The 14,309-nt window shown below is 40.7% G+C and overlaps 2 protein-coding genes across 5 annotated transcripts in view; one reads left to right on the forward strand and one right to left on the reverse strand.

Moving 5' to 3' along the window:
• The window catches only part of prdm6 (PR domain containing 6), a 93,554-nt gene extending 84,358 nt beyond the window's left edge, over positions 1 to 9,196 (reverse strand). For all 4 annotated transcript variants that reach the window (XM_071484003.1, XM_071484004.1, XM_071484007.1 and 1 more), the window contains exon 1: positions 9,065 to 9,196. In XM_071484003.1, coding sequence (XP_071340104.1) covers positions 9,065 to 9,117 — 53 coding nt within the window. In that variant the 5' untranslated portion in view covers positions 9,118 to 9,196. The remainder of the gene's footprint in view (positions 1 to 9,064) is intronic.
• On the forward strand, positions 6,804 to 12,993 carry ppic (peptidylprolyl isomerase C). The gene is made up of 6 exons (XM_071484013.1): positions 6,804 to 7,042; positions 8,137 to 8,250; positions 8,470 to 8,563; positions 8,840 to 8,907; positions 9,068 to 9,184; positions 10,219 to 12,993. The coding sequence occupies exons 1-6, from the start codon at positions 6,938 to 6,940 to the stop codon at positions 10,345 to 10,347; spliced, it is 627 nt and encodes a 208-aa protein (XP_071340114.1). The 5' UTR covers positions 6,804 to 6,937; the 3' UTR covers positions 10,348 to 12,993.
• Positions 12,994 to 14,309: the final 1,316 nt, after the last annotated feature.

Raw genomic sequence — 14,309 nt, forward strand, 5'->3', positions numbered from 1 at the left:
AAACGAGAGCTCCACCTGTTGGTTAACGTCACCGAACACATCGCAGAAGTTGTCAAACTTGTGAAACAGGAGGTGCCACAGGTTGGGGACGTAGAGACGAGCTGCGAGGACAGTTAGAGAATCATCGTAGGGAACGACGTTAACGAGCCACGCTGCATGTTCTGCACTGAATGTTAAAGGAGCTCAAAGTTTGCGAGTTGTATAACTGTCAGTTTGCTAGTTTCGTAGCTACCAGGACAATTTCACACAGTTTACAGGACAGATGTTTGTAGCCTCCACTCAGGATCCACCCACTGGAGCCTCTGCTGCATTTCTCAGGGGGATTTGAAGGAGCCTTTGAAACGCTGTGATGAAATCTGTCTTCAAACGACGGTTGTGGCCCCTGAGTTGAAGCTTCACTTCGGCCTTGTGAGCAAATCCACTAATTGCAGTGATTGATTGATTTATGGCATCAGCTGGCCTATATATGGTGACACCATGCTACGTCCGCCGTCACTGCAGAGACAGGACAGACATCAACCTCACGACTACAAGAGGCTGCTTGTTGGGAAACAAGAGCTGTGAACAAATGTTCGTCTGAAGAGGACGGTCTGTGGGTCTGTGCGTTTCAGGAGAGCGGCTGTTGTTCCTCACTAAATTCTACTGAACAGCAAAAAACACCTGAGTGAGGATTTAACTACTTTGGTCCAACACAACGAGAATCAGTCTGTGGCTCTGATCCTGGAAAACCTTCAACCTGTTTAAATACTCAAATAAAGATTTATTATTAATTATTATTGTCATTATTATTATTGTTATTACTGGTGTTGTAAGTGGTCGTCCTGCGCTAAGCTCAGCGCTAACTCCTGCTGTCTTTCTCTTTAATGCAATGTATGTGTGTGTGTGTGTGTAGATAAGGCACGTTACAGCCAAGCTCATTGTATTTCTGGGTCTGACTTGTTATCCATGACCCCAAGCTTTCCCACCCCTCAGCTACACACACACACACACACACACACACACACACACGCATAAAGCGTACAATATGTGTGTGTACATCAGTCCATCAGTCATTGTAAGCTGCTGTGGATAAGGACATCAGCTAAATGCCTGAAAACATAAGTGTGTGTGTGTGTGTGTGTGTGTGTGTGTGTGTGTGTGTTGTTATGACTGGCGTTGCTCTGACAGGCCCCATTTGTCATCCTCGGGACCTCTGGTGGATTGATAACGAACAAAAACACAAACATAAGCGTCTGAAAATGAACTCTTGTCGACTTAAAGCGACTTTTTCAGCGCCGAGGAATGTGGAGCAACAACAGGCCGTCTGATTGGCCGAAGCACAAGTTGAGGGTTGACAGTAGCCAGTGGGGAATCACGGGGTTGGTAGTTGGAAGGTTACTCTAACATTTCTTTAAACTTTCTTTAAACAGGGGTTGGGAACCTTCAACCCGTCTTGACTCCAGTCTCATAAGAGATTTTTTATTTACAACGTCATTGTCAAAAACTTTGACGTTGTCTTTCTTATGATTCACAGGATAAATTCATGACTGTTTGGACAAAACAAGAAAGGAACTTAAATTATGATGTTTAGCTCCTTTTTAAGTAATTGTATGATCTTTTTCTGAGGAATTAGCTGTTAGTCATCCCAGGGTTATTCTGGAATCACAATAACTTTAGATGTAAAGAGATGTTTGTGTTTGACTGCATTTATCTGTAGTGGGACAAAATAATGAAGACAACAGCTAATTAATACACTCAACTTATTGGTTCCTCATCTTCAGAGGACAAACTGAGCAAAAAAAAAAATCAGGTCTTATGTAATGATTTTATAGATTTCAATTAATCTTTCAAATGACATTTTGTTGGATAATCTATGAAAGTGTGGAGCTTTCTGTAGGATTTCAAACCTGTGTGGGAATAAACTTTAACAGCTGATGTGTTTTTGTGAATAAAGCAGCAGGAGAGTAAATTTTTAAATCATAAATTAACTTTTCCTCTTGACCGTGACATAAAGAGCTTCCTGTTCAACATATTTCAGTCTAGACCAAAGTTGTGGACAGATCATTAGAAAAACATGCCGCCCTTAAACCCATGATGCTAGCAAGGCAAAAAAATAATAATCTTACATTCAAGACGTTTATCGAACCACCTTTGAATGTTTTGGTCTCTTCAGACTTTCTTTAAATATAACTTCAAGATATTCAGCTTCACGTTTATACACCTACTTTTGATTTCACTTTTAATTTTCTTACTTAAAAATTTTCTTCCTTGTGTCAGTGTTTTATGTTTATGTCCACAATAGCCACTGCAACATGATGTAAATGGTCCCCATCAGTAAATATAAATCTCACTGTCTCACTGTGGACAGAACAACTACATCATTTTCAGAGAACAATAAATTGAGACACTGATTAACTTTAATTATATTGGTCTGATTTGACTTCTAAAATGATATTAAGGCTTTTTCAGACAAAGTCAAACAAGGGTAAAAACTCTGAATTTGTTTATATTAAACAAAAAAACAACTAATTCTATTTTTCTTATTATTTGTGCATCACCTTAACTGTCTATGAGCTGTGAAATCCTTATTTTTTTTAAAAGCTGGTGAAAGGAAATTATTTATGCACTCGTCCTGAATATATTAGAAATATAATACGTATACTATTATTTTTCCACTTCATGATCATCATCAACCAATGTTCCAGCTCTTTTCCATTCTGTGGCGGAGGATTCTCCGTTCGAGACAGAAAGAAAATAAAAAAGAGAAAAGCAGAGCAGGAGGAGAATTAGGTGTTTTCATCCATTGATTAATGGCTTTCTAAAGCAAAGCACATCGGAGGAGCCCGCCGATCAATAAATTAACTGCCCAAATTCATCATTTTCTACAACAAAAGCTAATTATTTAGACGGCTGCAGGAAAAGAAAAAACACAATATTAACAAGAGTTCATTTAGCAAAGCTGTGTATTCCTGCATGTGAGAACAGTGCAGAGCTGCTGTTTACACTCAGAGGACCTTCACATATTCAGCACCAACACGGAGGAATTTAACCTGAGACCAGCGTTCACCTGAAGGCTGGAAACACAGAATTAAACTCGGCTGCTGGTTTAGTAATTAGGGATTTTAAAAAGAGAAAAGACAAATATCAGTATCAAGTACATGAGAGGGAAGAAAGATTATTACATCTGAATAAATACAATGAAAAAGAAGAATAAACTGTATTTTTTAACCATATATAAATTGCTTGTTCTGACGTTTTAGTGACGCAGCAGGAAGTGAAATATAAGTCGATCCGTCCACAACTTAAGTTCAAAGAGAAATATTTCCACAACTACAGGATGGATTATGATGAGATCCGGTTCTCACACTGACGCCGCCCTCAGGATGACCTGTTATAACCCTGGTGACCCTCGGACTTTCGATGTAGCGCCATCATGAGGTCAAAATTTAATTTGTCACTTTGGTTTATGACCAAACACCTGACAAACTAAGGTGGTGAACATGGGGAACATTACACCTGCTAATATTAGCATGTTAGCATGTTAGCATGTTTGCATTGTCACTACGATCATGTTTGCATGGATCGAGTGTTAGCGGTGACACAACTGCACAAAAAGTCAGTGGAAAGACACGATTAGAGGTGAAAGTCATGACGCAACATCTAGTGGTCGTAGTGATGATGACAGGAGCAAAGGGAAAAGTGCGGTGACGTAGTTTATAGAGCGACAAAGTCCACGTCAGGAGGAGGTTGGGGTGGATGGATGAATATGACCCAGGAGAGCGGTGTTCGATTCCCATGTGACAGGAGCAGCTTATGTTGTTTCTATTATCCATGACCGTTCGTTGTTATTATTGTAACCATGACAACAAAGATCGTCTGATGTTGAGGAAGAACTTATTTTAACCCAAATCACCATCTTTTCCTAAACCTACCCAAGCAATGACTGTTTTAATAGTAACCATGGCAACGAAGGTGGCGTACGTTCCATGTGTTTATTATTGTAACCATGACAACCGAGGTCCGGTATGATAGCCAACGTAGGGGGGTCATTACAGGGGAGGGTTGAAAAAGACAACACTAAAGTCTCAGAATATCAGCCAATTAAAACGCCGGACAAACAAACTGTGTCCCGGTTCAGGGGTCACGTCCTTCGGAGGAGCGTCGTAGACCACAAGGCCGAACTGGAACGAGACGGTCTGGTCTACGGAGGATTTTCACTTTGCATCACCAGCTGTTATGTCCTGTTGCCTAGCAACCTTGACAACACATAACTTTTTTTCAGAAAAGCTTCAGGTTTTAAGGCCCTCGGTTTGAGCAGTCGACCTGAGCTGAAACCCAATACTTAGAAAAAACAACATTTCTCTGTGTTTTCAGAATTTGATCCATTCTCTCCAATAAACTTTAAAAGTCTCAGAACATCATCAAATATTTTGGCATTAATGTTTGAATACAGTCAGCCTGAAGTCACGACGACTGTTCTTCCACAGTTCAGTGGATTTTCCCGCTCTTGCTAATGTACGGCAAGTCAGTGCAGCCAAACGGAGCTGGTCAAAGTTTACATCAGTGATGTTCACAAACACAACAGGAAGTAGATCATTTAATTTATGTGCCTCTGATAAACAAACAGAAATCTGATTTACAGGCTGTCCAGAGGTCAAACTCAGTCATTATAATTATCTGGCTTTTACGTACTTGTAATTTATATGATCATAAACATGTGATGGGTCCTTAAGCTGAAATTTAAGGAGGTTTAAAGGGTTCGTTTCCACGCTGCGATAAATGAGGCCTTATTGGTTTAAATCCATGAGGGTTAGTTAGCACACAACTGACGGTAATTCAATTAAAACGTTTGCATTTCCCCTGTTCATTTACAGGCTTCAGCACACACACACACACACACACACACAAATACATGCACAGCCCTCCTGTAACCTTGGTATATATAAATATACAGGTTTAAAGCGGTGTCACTTTCATTTACATAGGAGCATGTTGTTAAGGTCCTGCTTTGACATTCAATTAAAACGTTTACATTTCTGCTTAATTAATTCAGCGGATGGCGGGAAGAAAAGACGAATGGACGGGCTGCTTTGACAGGAGACCGATGACCGTGTGTGTGTGTGTGTGTGTGTGTGTGTGTGTTGGCCGTGGTGTTAAGGTCACAGCAGGCTGACTATTATAATTCATCTCTATAGACATGTATTCATCAGGGACTTATATTCTCTTTTTCAGCTTTATTTCCTGCAGCTGAAGCCGAGCTGAGCCGAGGTGTTTTTAATGCACTAAAGTGTTAAAGTGCTGTAATACCTGGCTGCATGGACTTAATTATCCCTCTGTTTATTTTTAAAAACTAACTGCTGCAGCTGATTATTGATCTCTGCATGCTGGAAAACGCATTTGTTTGTCAATCAGGACAAAAAGATGTGAATGCTCAGAGCTGCAGGATCATTTTTTCCTGTTTTGATTATAAAAGAGAAGCTTCGTCTTATTATTATACATTTTATATCATACATAAAGTATCTATACATTAAATACCTTCTTCCTCTCTTGAGATCTGACATTGACATCATATTTGTTGTGGGAATTTGAGGGTTTTATATTTCACAGTTTAGAAATTACCTGTTTTTTTTTAGATTTTTTTTGTTGGCTGATTCCAGTATCTTTAGACCTGGTGTTTTTCCTTCAGGATTCAGTATTTCTCCATCAAACTGTATTACTGGCAGCATGGAGAATGCTTTGAAACAGCACTTAGAGCTCAATTTCCATATAATCTGGCAGCACAGTAAAGAAAATAGAGAGATATTTAGTTTTTTAGTTGTGTTTTTCGCTTGACTCACGACCTCAGTGTTTCTAAACTCCTGGAAACGGCCCTGCTACAACAACATTATAATTACTGTGATTTAATTAGACACGATAGATCATTCATGGTTGTTTTAGTGCTTTTCCTACAATCTGTTCATCTGAAAGATGGAAAATGAGTCATGTTTGTATGAATGCAGTGAATTTTAAGTGTCTGAATGTCGAGGTAATGGCTCCTCCAGCAGACAGGGGGCGCTGTCGTTGATGGTCATGCAGATGCAGCTGGACGGAAACATCATGTTGTAGAAAACTGCATGAGTTAGAAAATGTATTAGACTTGAATTGACCAGACACACATGATCACATCAGCTGCTGCAGCTGTATGAAAACCTCCAGGTGTGACGTTCTGCTCGTTACTACAAATGATCCAACACACTGACGTCAGTGTGTTAAAGGTCGACACAAACAGGACTCGTGACCTTTATTTGTCCAGAGGAGCTTTGAGGGATGAGAGAAAGATGAGTCGTACAGCGGGACCCCCCCACATCCACCACGAGTCCCCCTGCAGGGTCTCAACCTGCGAGTTGGAAACCACTGACTTTAGTCTTTTTCAGTGAGTCTTTCTTTCTCTTTCATTTAATAAAAGGGATGAAAATGTGCATTTTGCAGGTTTTAAAGTTTTGGTTTTAATTTTTGAGTGTTTCTTTGGGCTTTGAAGGATGAATCTGAAGGTTCTGACTGCACAGTCGATTTATTATCTTCAGTCCAAAAGTTTCTGTGTCTCCAGCAAACACAGATAAATCCCTCAGATGTTCAATATTTACAGACACTAAAATGTAAAACACATCTCTGATTCTCCCGAGGATTCAGAACTCCCCTTTCTCCTCTCCTCGTTTCCTCCCCTCCTCTCCTCTCCTCTCCTCTCCTCTCCTCTCCTCTCCTCTCTTCCTTGTTTCCTCCTCTCCTCTTCTCTCCTCCTCAGTGGGCGGAGCTTTAAATCCAGACCCAGCCCACGGGGGGAGTGGTTTGGTGATGTATCCGGGTTTGGAGCGCTGTTTCCCGGCCAGCCTCCCAGCTGTGACTCGCTGAGATTTCTTCTTCTTCTCCCCCCTCGCCGTTACTCCCAGCCGGGGCCTGCCGCCGCTCTCCCCGGTCAAACATGGAGCTCCGGACGATCCTGCCCGCTCTGCTCCTCCTCTCCGCCGCCGGGGAGCAGTCGGTGTCCGGCGCGGCTTCACGGACAGGACCGAAAGTCACCGAGAAGGTGGGTGATGATGTTTGCCGCATTTATTTGCATTAATGGAAACCTTCCTCTCCTCTCCTCTCCTCCTCCTCTCCTCTCCTCTCCTCCTCCTCTCCTCTCCTCCTCTCCTCCTCTCCTCTCCTCCTCTCCTCCTCTCCTCCTCTCCTCCTCTCCTCGACCGAAACACTTGTCTCTGCATTTCTTTATCACAGATCTTTCCAGAGTATGTGACACAATCCAGACACACACACACACACACACACACACGCAGCTGCACACGTGTCCATTCAGCCGCGGCTTGATGCGCGGCCCCGACGCCTCAGGCCGCTCAGACACACACACACACGCACGCGTGCACACACACACACACACACACACTGCTCTGCTACACAAACTCGCATCACTTATTCAGCCCCAGTGTAACAGCAGCACAAGCTCTGGGATCCGGCTTTTATTTTGAAATACTGTTGACACAGAGGGTCAGGATGGAGGCTGGAGTTCAGACCCTCAGACCCTCGGACCCTCGGACCCTCAGACCCTCGGACCCTCGGACCCTCAGACCCGTGGGCTCCTGTCTTCTGTCTAACTCTACTTTAAAACCTTCATTATTTCAGTTTATATTCTTGTGATTATTCTGTTCATCATGACAAGTAGCAGACCTGGGGGAGGACAGTGTGATGTTGTCTGCTGATGAGCGCTTGAAGATAACGGGACACACACAGTTTGACGACTGGGGAGAAACTGACAACAGATGTTTGAAAACCTCTGGAAATCACTGGCATTAACGAATCATCTGGTTGTTTATGTTACATATAAGTCAGAGTGAAAGTTACAGTCATGTTGATCCAGTTGAGCCTTGTTTGTCTTTTAAGTGTTTCTGGGTTTATGCTCTGACAGATTTACCTTTGTACAGGTAACAGGTGAGGTAACACACAGTCACACACAGATGATGAAGTCAGTTTGAAGAACACCATCTTTTGACATGTCGCACAAAACAGGAAAAACACAACTATAAGAACTGCCCTGAGTAAATAGTTACTAGAGAATTTACACCTCTGACTGACGACCTGTGTGCGTGTGTGTGTGTCTGTGTGTGTGCGCATGTGTGTTTACAGGTGTTTTTTGACATCACAGTGGGAGGTCATGAGGTGGGGCGGATCGTCATCGGGCTGTTTGGCGAGGTCGTCCCTCTTACGGTCAATAACTTTGTTGCCCTGGCAACTGGCGAGGTAAGATGGTGGTGTATATAAACACACACACACACACACACACACACACACACACACCAATCTATCCACTTGATGAAAATACTTGAAATAACTCTCCTCCTCCATAAACTAAGTATTTTTAGAGCAAACTCGATCAGACGACCCTGAACGCATCACGAATCCCTCGGTGTCGTCTCTGATTGTGCAGCGATCACACGGTTGTGTTTCGTGTGTTCACAGAAAGGTTACGGCTACAAAGGGACCAAGTTCCACAGAGTAATCAAAGACTTCATGATCCAGGGAGGAGACTTCACCGCGGGGGACGGAACAGGAGGTGAGAACAGCAGTAAAGAGACGACCCCCCCCAAACACATGTCTGTTGACGTCACACTCGCTCTGTGTTTGTTCACTCCAGATATTTTCACCAAACTGTCAATAAAATAAAAACTAATTCTAACATGAGTGGTGATGGTGTTCAAGGCTCATTAGTGCCATAAAATAACTTCACACACACCAGGGAGACAGAGGTTTGTAAGATGCGTTTCATATTTCTGAAACTCTCCTGTAAACCTATCATCACCAGAAAGTGACCAGATCCTTTTTCAACCAGGTCACAGCATCTATGGAACCACGTTTGCAGATGAAAACTTCAAACTGAAGCATTTAGGAGCGAGCTGGGTGAGTGTTTCTGTGAATATTACAATCCCAAACATGTAACCCTCACTTTTTAATAAGGAATTAGTTTTGATGGAAAGATCAGCCAGAGAGTAAACACAGCTTGTCCAAGTTGTATCATGATGTGTGTGTGTGTGTGTGTACACTTGTGTGTTTGTACCAGGTGAGTATGGCAAATGCGGGTCCGGACACCAACGGCTCGCAGTTCTTCATCCTCGCTGCCAAAGCACCGTGGCTGGACGGGAAACACGTGGTCTTTGGCAAAGTCCTGGACGGGATGGTGGGTCCGGCCTCAGACACTGTCCCTAACGCTGCAGTCTGAAAAACAATCAGCACGTCTCTGTAAAATGTGCTGCGACAGGTTTTAATTAATGAATCAGGTGGAGGATGTTGTTGGATGAAAGCTGCGGGAGCAAAGTTACTGAACTGATTCTGAATCAAACATAAAAACCTGCAGCAGATTCACACAGACGACATCCACATGAGCCTCTTTCATCCTTGTTCAGAAAGCTCTGCACCTGGTGAGCTTCCTACATGGATTCAGTGGCTCCACCCACTCAGGAAGTAGCCTACAGGCGGGAGCTCTTCCCTCCTACAGGAAGGTGGAAAGAAGTCCCGGCCCCTTTTAAAGAGGCTTTGTTTCATCATTTCATCTTTTAAAAAGCTGCAACATTTTCAGATGTTTTCAGTGTGTTTTCTAGCACAGATCAGATCTGATTCATCTGCTGCTGCACTGATCAGTGAAATATCAGCCCCTCAGCTCCAGGCTACACCACTGACTTCAGCTGACAACCAAACTTAACATAAAGTCTGCTGCTGAAGCTTCCAGCTGCATCTGACTTAACTTTCATGGAGACTGTTCAGTTGTTTAGTGATAATCTTGAGTAAATACTATGAATTTTTCATATTATATCACTTTAAATTGTTGGCTCTTTTAGTAGTTTTTGTCACAATACATAATGTCAGAGGCTTTTGGGAGCTGTAGTTTGCTGTAATTTGCTGTAAAGGAAACTGTTGTAACAGGATGAAATATTTTCAGCAGCCTGATGTAAGAACTTTTATTTATTTATTTTTTCATGCTCAGTTAATGTGACAAGAATCAAAACCAGGATTTGATAACAACCACAACTGATAAGCAGCATCAGAACGATCTGTAATGTTTGTTAAAATTTACCTCAGGTTAGAAGAGAATAAAACAGATTCTATTTAAAACTGTGCAGCCCCAAAATATTAATAGACACTAATAGTTACAGATCTACACATCTTTTACATTTGTGTTGAGTGTGTCTAACCTGTTGTGTCTGTCTCCTCCAGTCTGTGGTTCACACCATCGAGCTTCAGGACACCAACGACAGGAACCTGCCGTACACCGAGTGTGTGATCGTCAACAGCGGCAGGATCCCCGTCAAAGAGCCCTTCGTAGTGGAGGTGGAGGGCTGGTAAATGCTGGTAAATTGGATGGTTGTCTGCAGGACAAATGCAGTGTGGGATTATTATATACTACTGATCAATCAGAAATCATTTGCAGTTTGCCAAATTCACATTTTCATATTATTACTTTTGCATATTGACATCCTAACACTAACATGCTAGCAACTAGGGTTGGGTATTGTTTGAAATGTTTTGGTGCCAGGGCTGATACAATACCTAAGCTTGAGTATTGATATCAAAACAATACATTTTTCCGTACTTTAAAGGAGCTATTTTGATGTTTTGCTATTGCTACATAGCTAATGTTAGCATAAAAAGCTGTTTACTTACCAGTCTAGAGGAAACGTTCAGCACCATCATCATCAGCATCGTCTCCAGAGGTGTAAAGCAACCCTCTTGTTTTGCCTCTGATTCTGTCACTTTTTCTCAACTCAAGTTAGCATGCTAACTAGCTAGCTCCCGCCTTGTCATTTTCCGATACCGAGTCACTGTAGCATCCAGTCTTCCTTGAAGTAGCTCCTCAGAGGACGTATATAACCTTGTGCATTGTAAACGCAACAAAAGCTGACGTTTTTGGCAAGCTTAGTAAATAAACAGCTGTTAATGCTAATGTTAGCTATGTAGCAAGAGCAAAACTTACAAATACCTCCTTTAAAGAAAATAAAGTTTATTTTCTTGTCAAATTCAAAATTTAATTTTGTCATCACACAAAACAGCTTTCTAAAAAAATACAGACAAAAATTATGAAAAATTTAATTCAAATTTTAAAATATTTGGCAATATGTAAACAAAACTAGAATCTGACCAAGTTTCAGCTTTCAGTGTTTGAAAGTTCAGCTGGCACCAAAAATCATGTTGATGTTCAGTACCCATCCCTATTAGCAGGCTGATATGAACACGAAGCAGTGCATGCTGGGTGTTCACATGTTTACTAAAGACTAAATGTTTCATGCTAAACAACAAACATGCTAACCACAGGCTGCTAATATTAGCATGTAGTTAAAGACAAACATGACTTCTGATTGATCTCTACAGTATACAGAGATAATATAAGTAAAATTTTTATCATTAAGTTATTAACAGAACATATCAGTGACACAGTAGCTCTAACAAATGTCTGTGAAGGGAGGGGAGATTTTTATCAACTTTATGATGACAGGGAAAAAAATGAATCTGTGGTATAGACTGTATTTGTTAAAACTGCAATGCTTCATGAGTTCAGAACAGGAAAAAGTTAAAATCATCATAGATAGAAAAAGAATAACGATTTCCATGTATTCCCATGAAGACTGCTGTGTTCTCAGATGAGAACCTCCTATCTCCAAAATGGTTGCATTTCAGGATTGCATCAAGAACTTTTAAGTTTTAAGTAGATAAAATTTCAGTTTCGACACTAAATATACAGCATTTTTAAATTTTGGTGGCTAGTGGCCTGTTTAACCTCGAGGTTTTAAAGGTGCTTCATGAGTCTTAATGTCCTTTTTTCCTTGAGCGGGCAATTAATGCATTAAAAACTAATAAAAACATATCAATGAATGAAACAATACTCATAGAAAGTACGGTTTTTGCTTTACTTACAACAGTTTTATTAGTAGATTTATTACATTTTCATTTATTTATAACATATGTAAAAGATTCCATAGAAAAGCATGTAATATTTCAAATACCAAAATTTGGAGATATGAGGTTTTCAGCAGAGGGGAGTGGCGGCAGTTCTGTGTGTTCAGTATTTATCAGGTTCACTGTGGTTCATGTTAACGGTTTCATACGTTAGCATACTTGCATATTTAGCAGATGGTGCCAGTTAGCATCATCCCTAAAACTCTGTAGCAAACTAAATAGCGAACACACACTTGAATCTGCCCTCATTTCATAACAGGAAGGGACTGAAGAGCATGTTTGATTAAAAAAAGGTAGTTTTTTAACAAAGGATTGGTTCTGTGAAGTCAAACATGACAGATATCTTGTAAACTTGCACTTACACAATAACGATGTAGCTCCACATTAATCTCTTATTGCCAAATCATTTGTCATTTGCCAAATTTTCTTGCACTTCCTATGCATCTGATCAATTGTTTAAATAGCTTTGTTTCAATACCTGTTTATGAACATATGCAAAAAAAAAGAAAAGAAAGTACAACCTCTGTATCAAGTGTCAAACAGCATTCTGGCACTTTATGATTTTTATCACTCCATCATTGAAAATGAAGATTTCCATTTTCATGTTTTGATTATATAGATGTAAAGTATATTTTCTTCCTGATGCATTATGCATCATATCATGTTTGCAAAAACTACAGCACAAACTGCACAGGATGAAAATGTTCAAAAACCGTGTAAAGGAGTACTAATACCGTTTCTGTTCTCTGAAGTATGAATTTAAAGGTTGTACTTAAAAAAGTAAAGCTTATAAGTTGAGCTTATTCTGACTGTTAACATTGTTTGTTTGAATGTTGTTTGGGTTGTTTCAGTTGACTGTCGCAGTGTAATCTAATAAAGTTATGACTGATCTTCCTCATGCCACTAAAGCTAATGCAGCACTCAAAACCTCTTTACCAAACATATCAAAAGTTGTGTTTTCATTCTTTATTATAACAGCAGAGGAAAAGTGCCAACAGGTGTATTTTCTACAATAAACAACATGCTGTTGCAAAACAAGCTGAGTTAAAGTTCAGTTATTTTGGTGTCTGTGATCTGTCTCTGTCCTGTGTCTGGTTTTCCACTGTGTTCCAGTTAAATGTGGCGTTCAGGTGATCCTTGTCAATTATCACGTTACCATGTCGTGTTTAGCAGGTCTTCAGGTTGTAATCAGCCTTGATGTGATGTTAATCCCAGGATGTAACGAAAATAGTTGTAACTTATATTTACCTTTGAATCTCCATTTAGGTATAATGTGAACATTTGGTCAAAGTACAGGAAATAAGGAGACATTTACATTTCTTTTTAAAAGTCCAACTGTAATTAAATGTCATGTTTTTGTAAATCCTGTGAACCCGTTTAGGAAAAAAATCATAAAGCAAAAGTTGCTTTATATTTTTGTTTGTTTGATGATGGTTTGGTGGAGACCTTATTTGGATTCAGCCAATCAAATGTTGTGTAAAGTGGTAACAGTGCAGAGGGTCAAACAACAACCCACATTAGCTTTAATACTGAACTTACAGTCATGAACACGTCTTGTCCTGCATCATCACTTGTTTGACGAGCCACCAAACACACATCCACCGGGAAGAAGTCGTTTTACAGGCAGTGACAGTGTGGAGACGCGTAGTGAAACCGTGAAATACGATTGGGATGTGCAGGTGGAGGAACACACTTGCATAAATGTGATTGGCCAACACACATGAGGTTCAATGGACACGCCCTTCCACCTGCTGTCAATCAAACAGACACGCCCCTCCACCTGCTGTCAATCAAACACAGACACACCATCCCAGCTGAAAAAGAAAAAAAGAGCATTTCTGTTCCCTATAGTCTTGTTTTCTCCACTGTGCTTATATTTAAAGAAGCAATTTGTAAGTTTTGCTATTGTTGCATAGCTAACGTTAGCATTAACAGCTGTTTACTTACCAGTCTTCAGCTTCAGTCATCGTTGCTTTGACAATACAAGAGGTTATAACGTGTCCTCTGAGCATCTTCTTCAGGACAGACTGGACATTACAGCGACTCGGTATCAGAAAGTGACGAGACAGGGCGACTGGGCTGGAGCTAGCTGGTTAGCATGCTAACTTTTGTGGAAGAAAAGTGTGACAGAAATGAAAATAAAACAAGTGAGAACGTTGTTGTTTCCACTTCTTTTTCCAGCTCTTGGTGAGTAAAGGAAGGAAGTTTGATGCTGAACTCAAAACATTTCCTCTAGACTGGTAAGTAAACAGCTGCTAATGCTAATGTTGGCTACGTAGCAATAGCAAAACATTAAGCACCAGCAGGAAACCAGTACCAAGTATTTTACTGTTACTTGATTCATGCTAGAAATT

This window comes from Trachinotus anak, unplaced genomic scaffold (genome assembly GCF_046630095.1).
Source record: "Trachinotus anak isolate AG129_WGS33_773 ecotype Australia unplaced genomic scaffold, CSIRO_AGI_Tana_v1 ptg000008l, whole genome shotgun sequence".
NCBI lineage: Eukaryota > Metazoa > Chordata > Actinopteri > Carangiformes > Carangidae > Trachinotus > Trachinotus anak.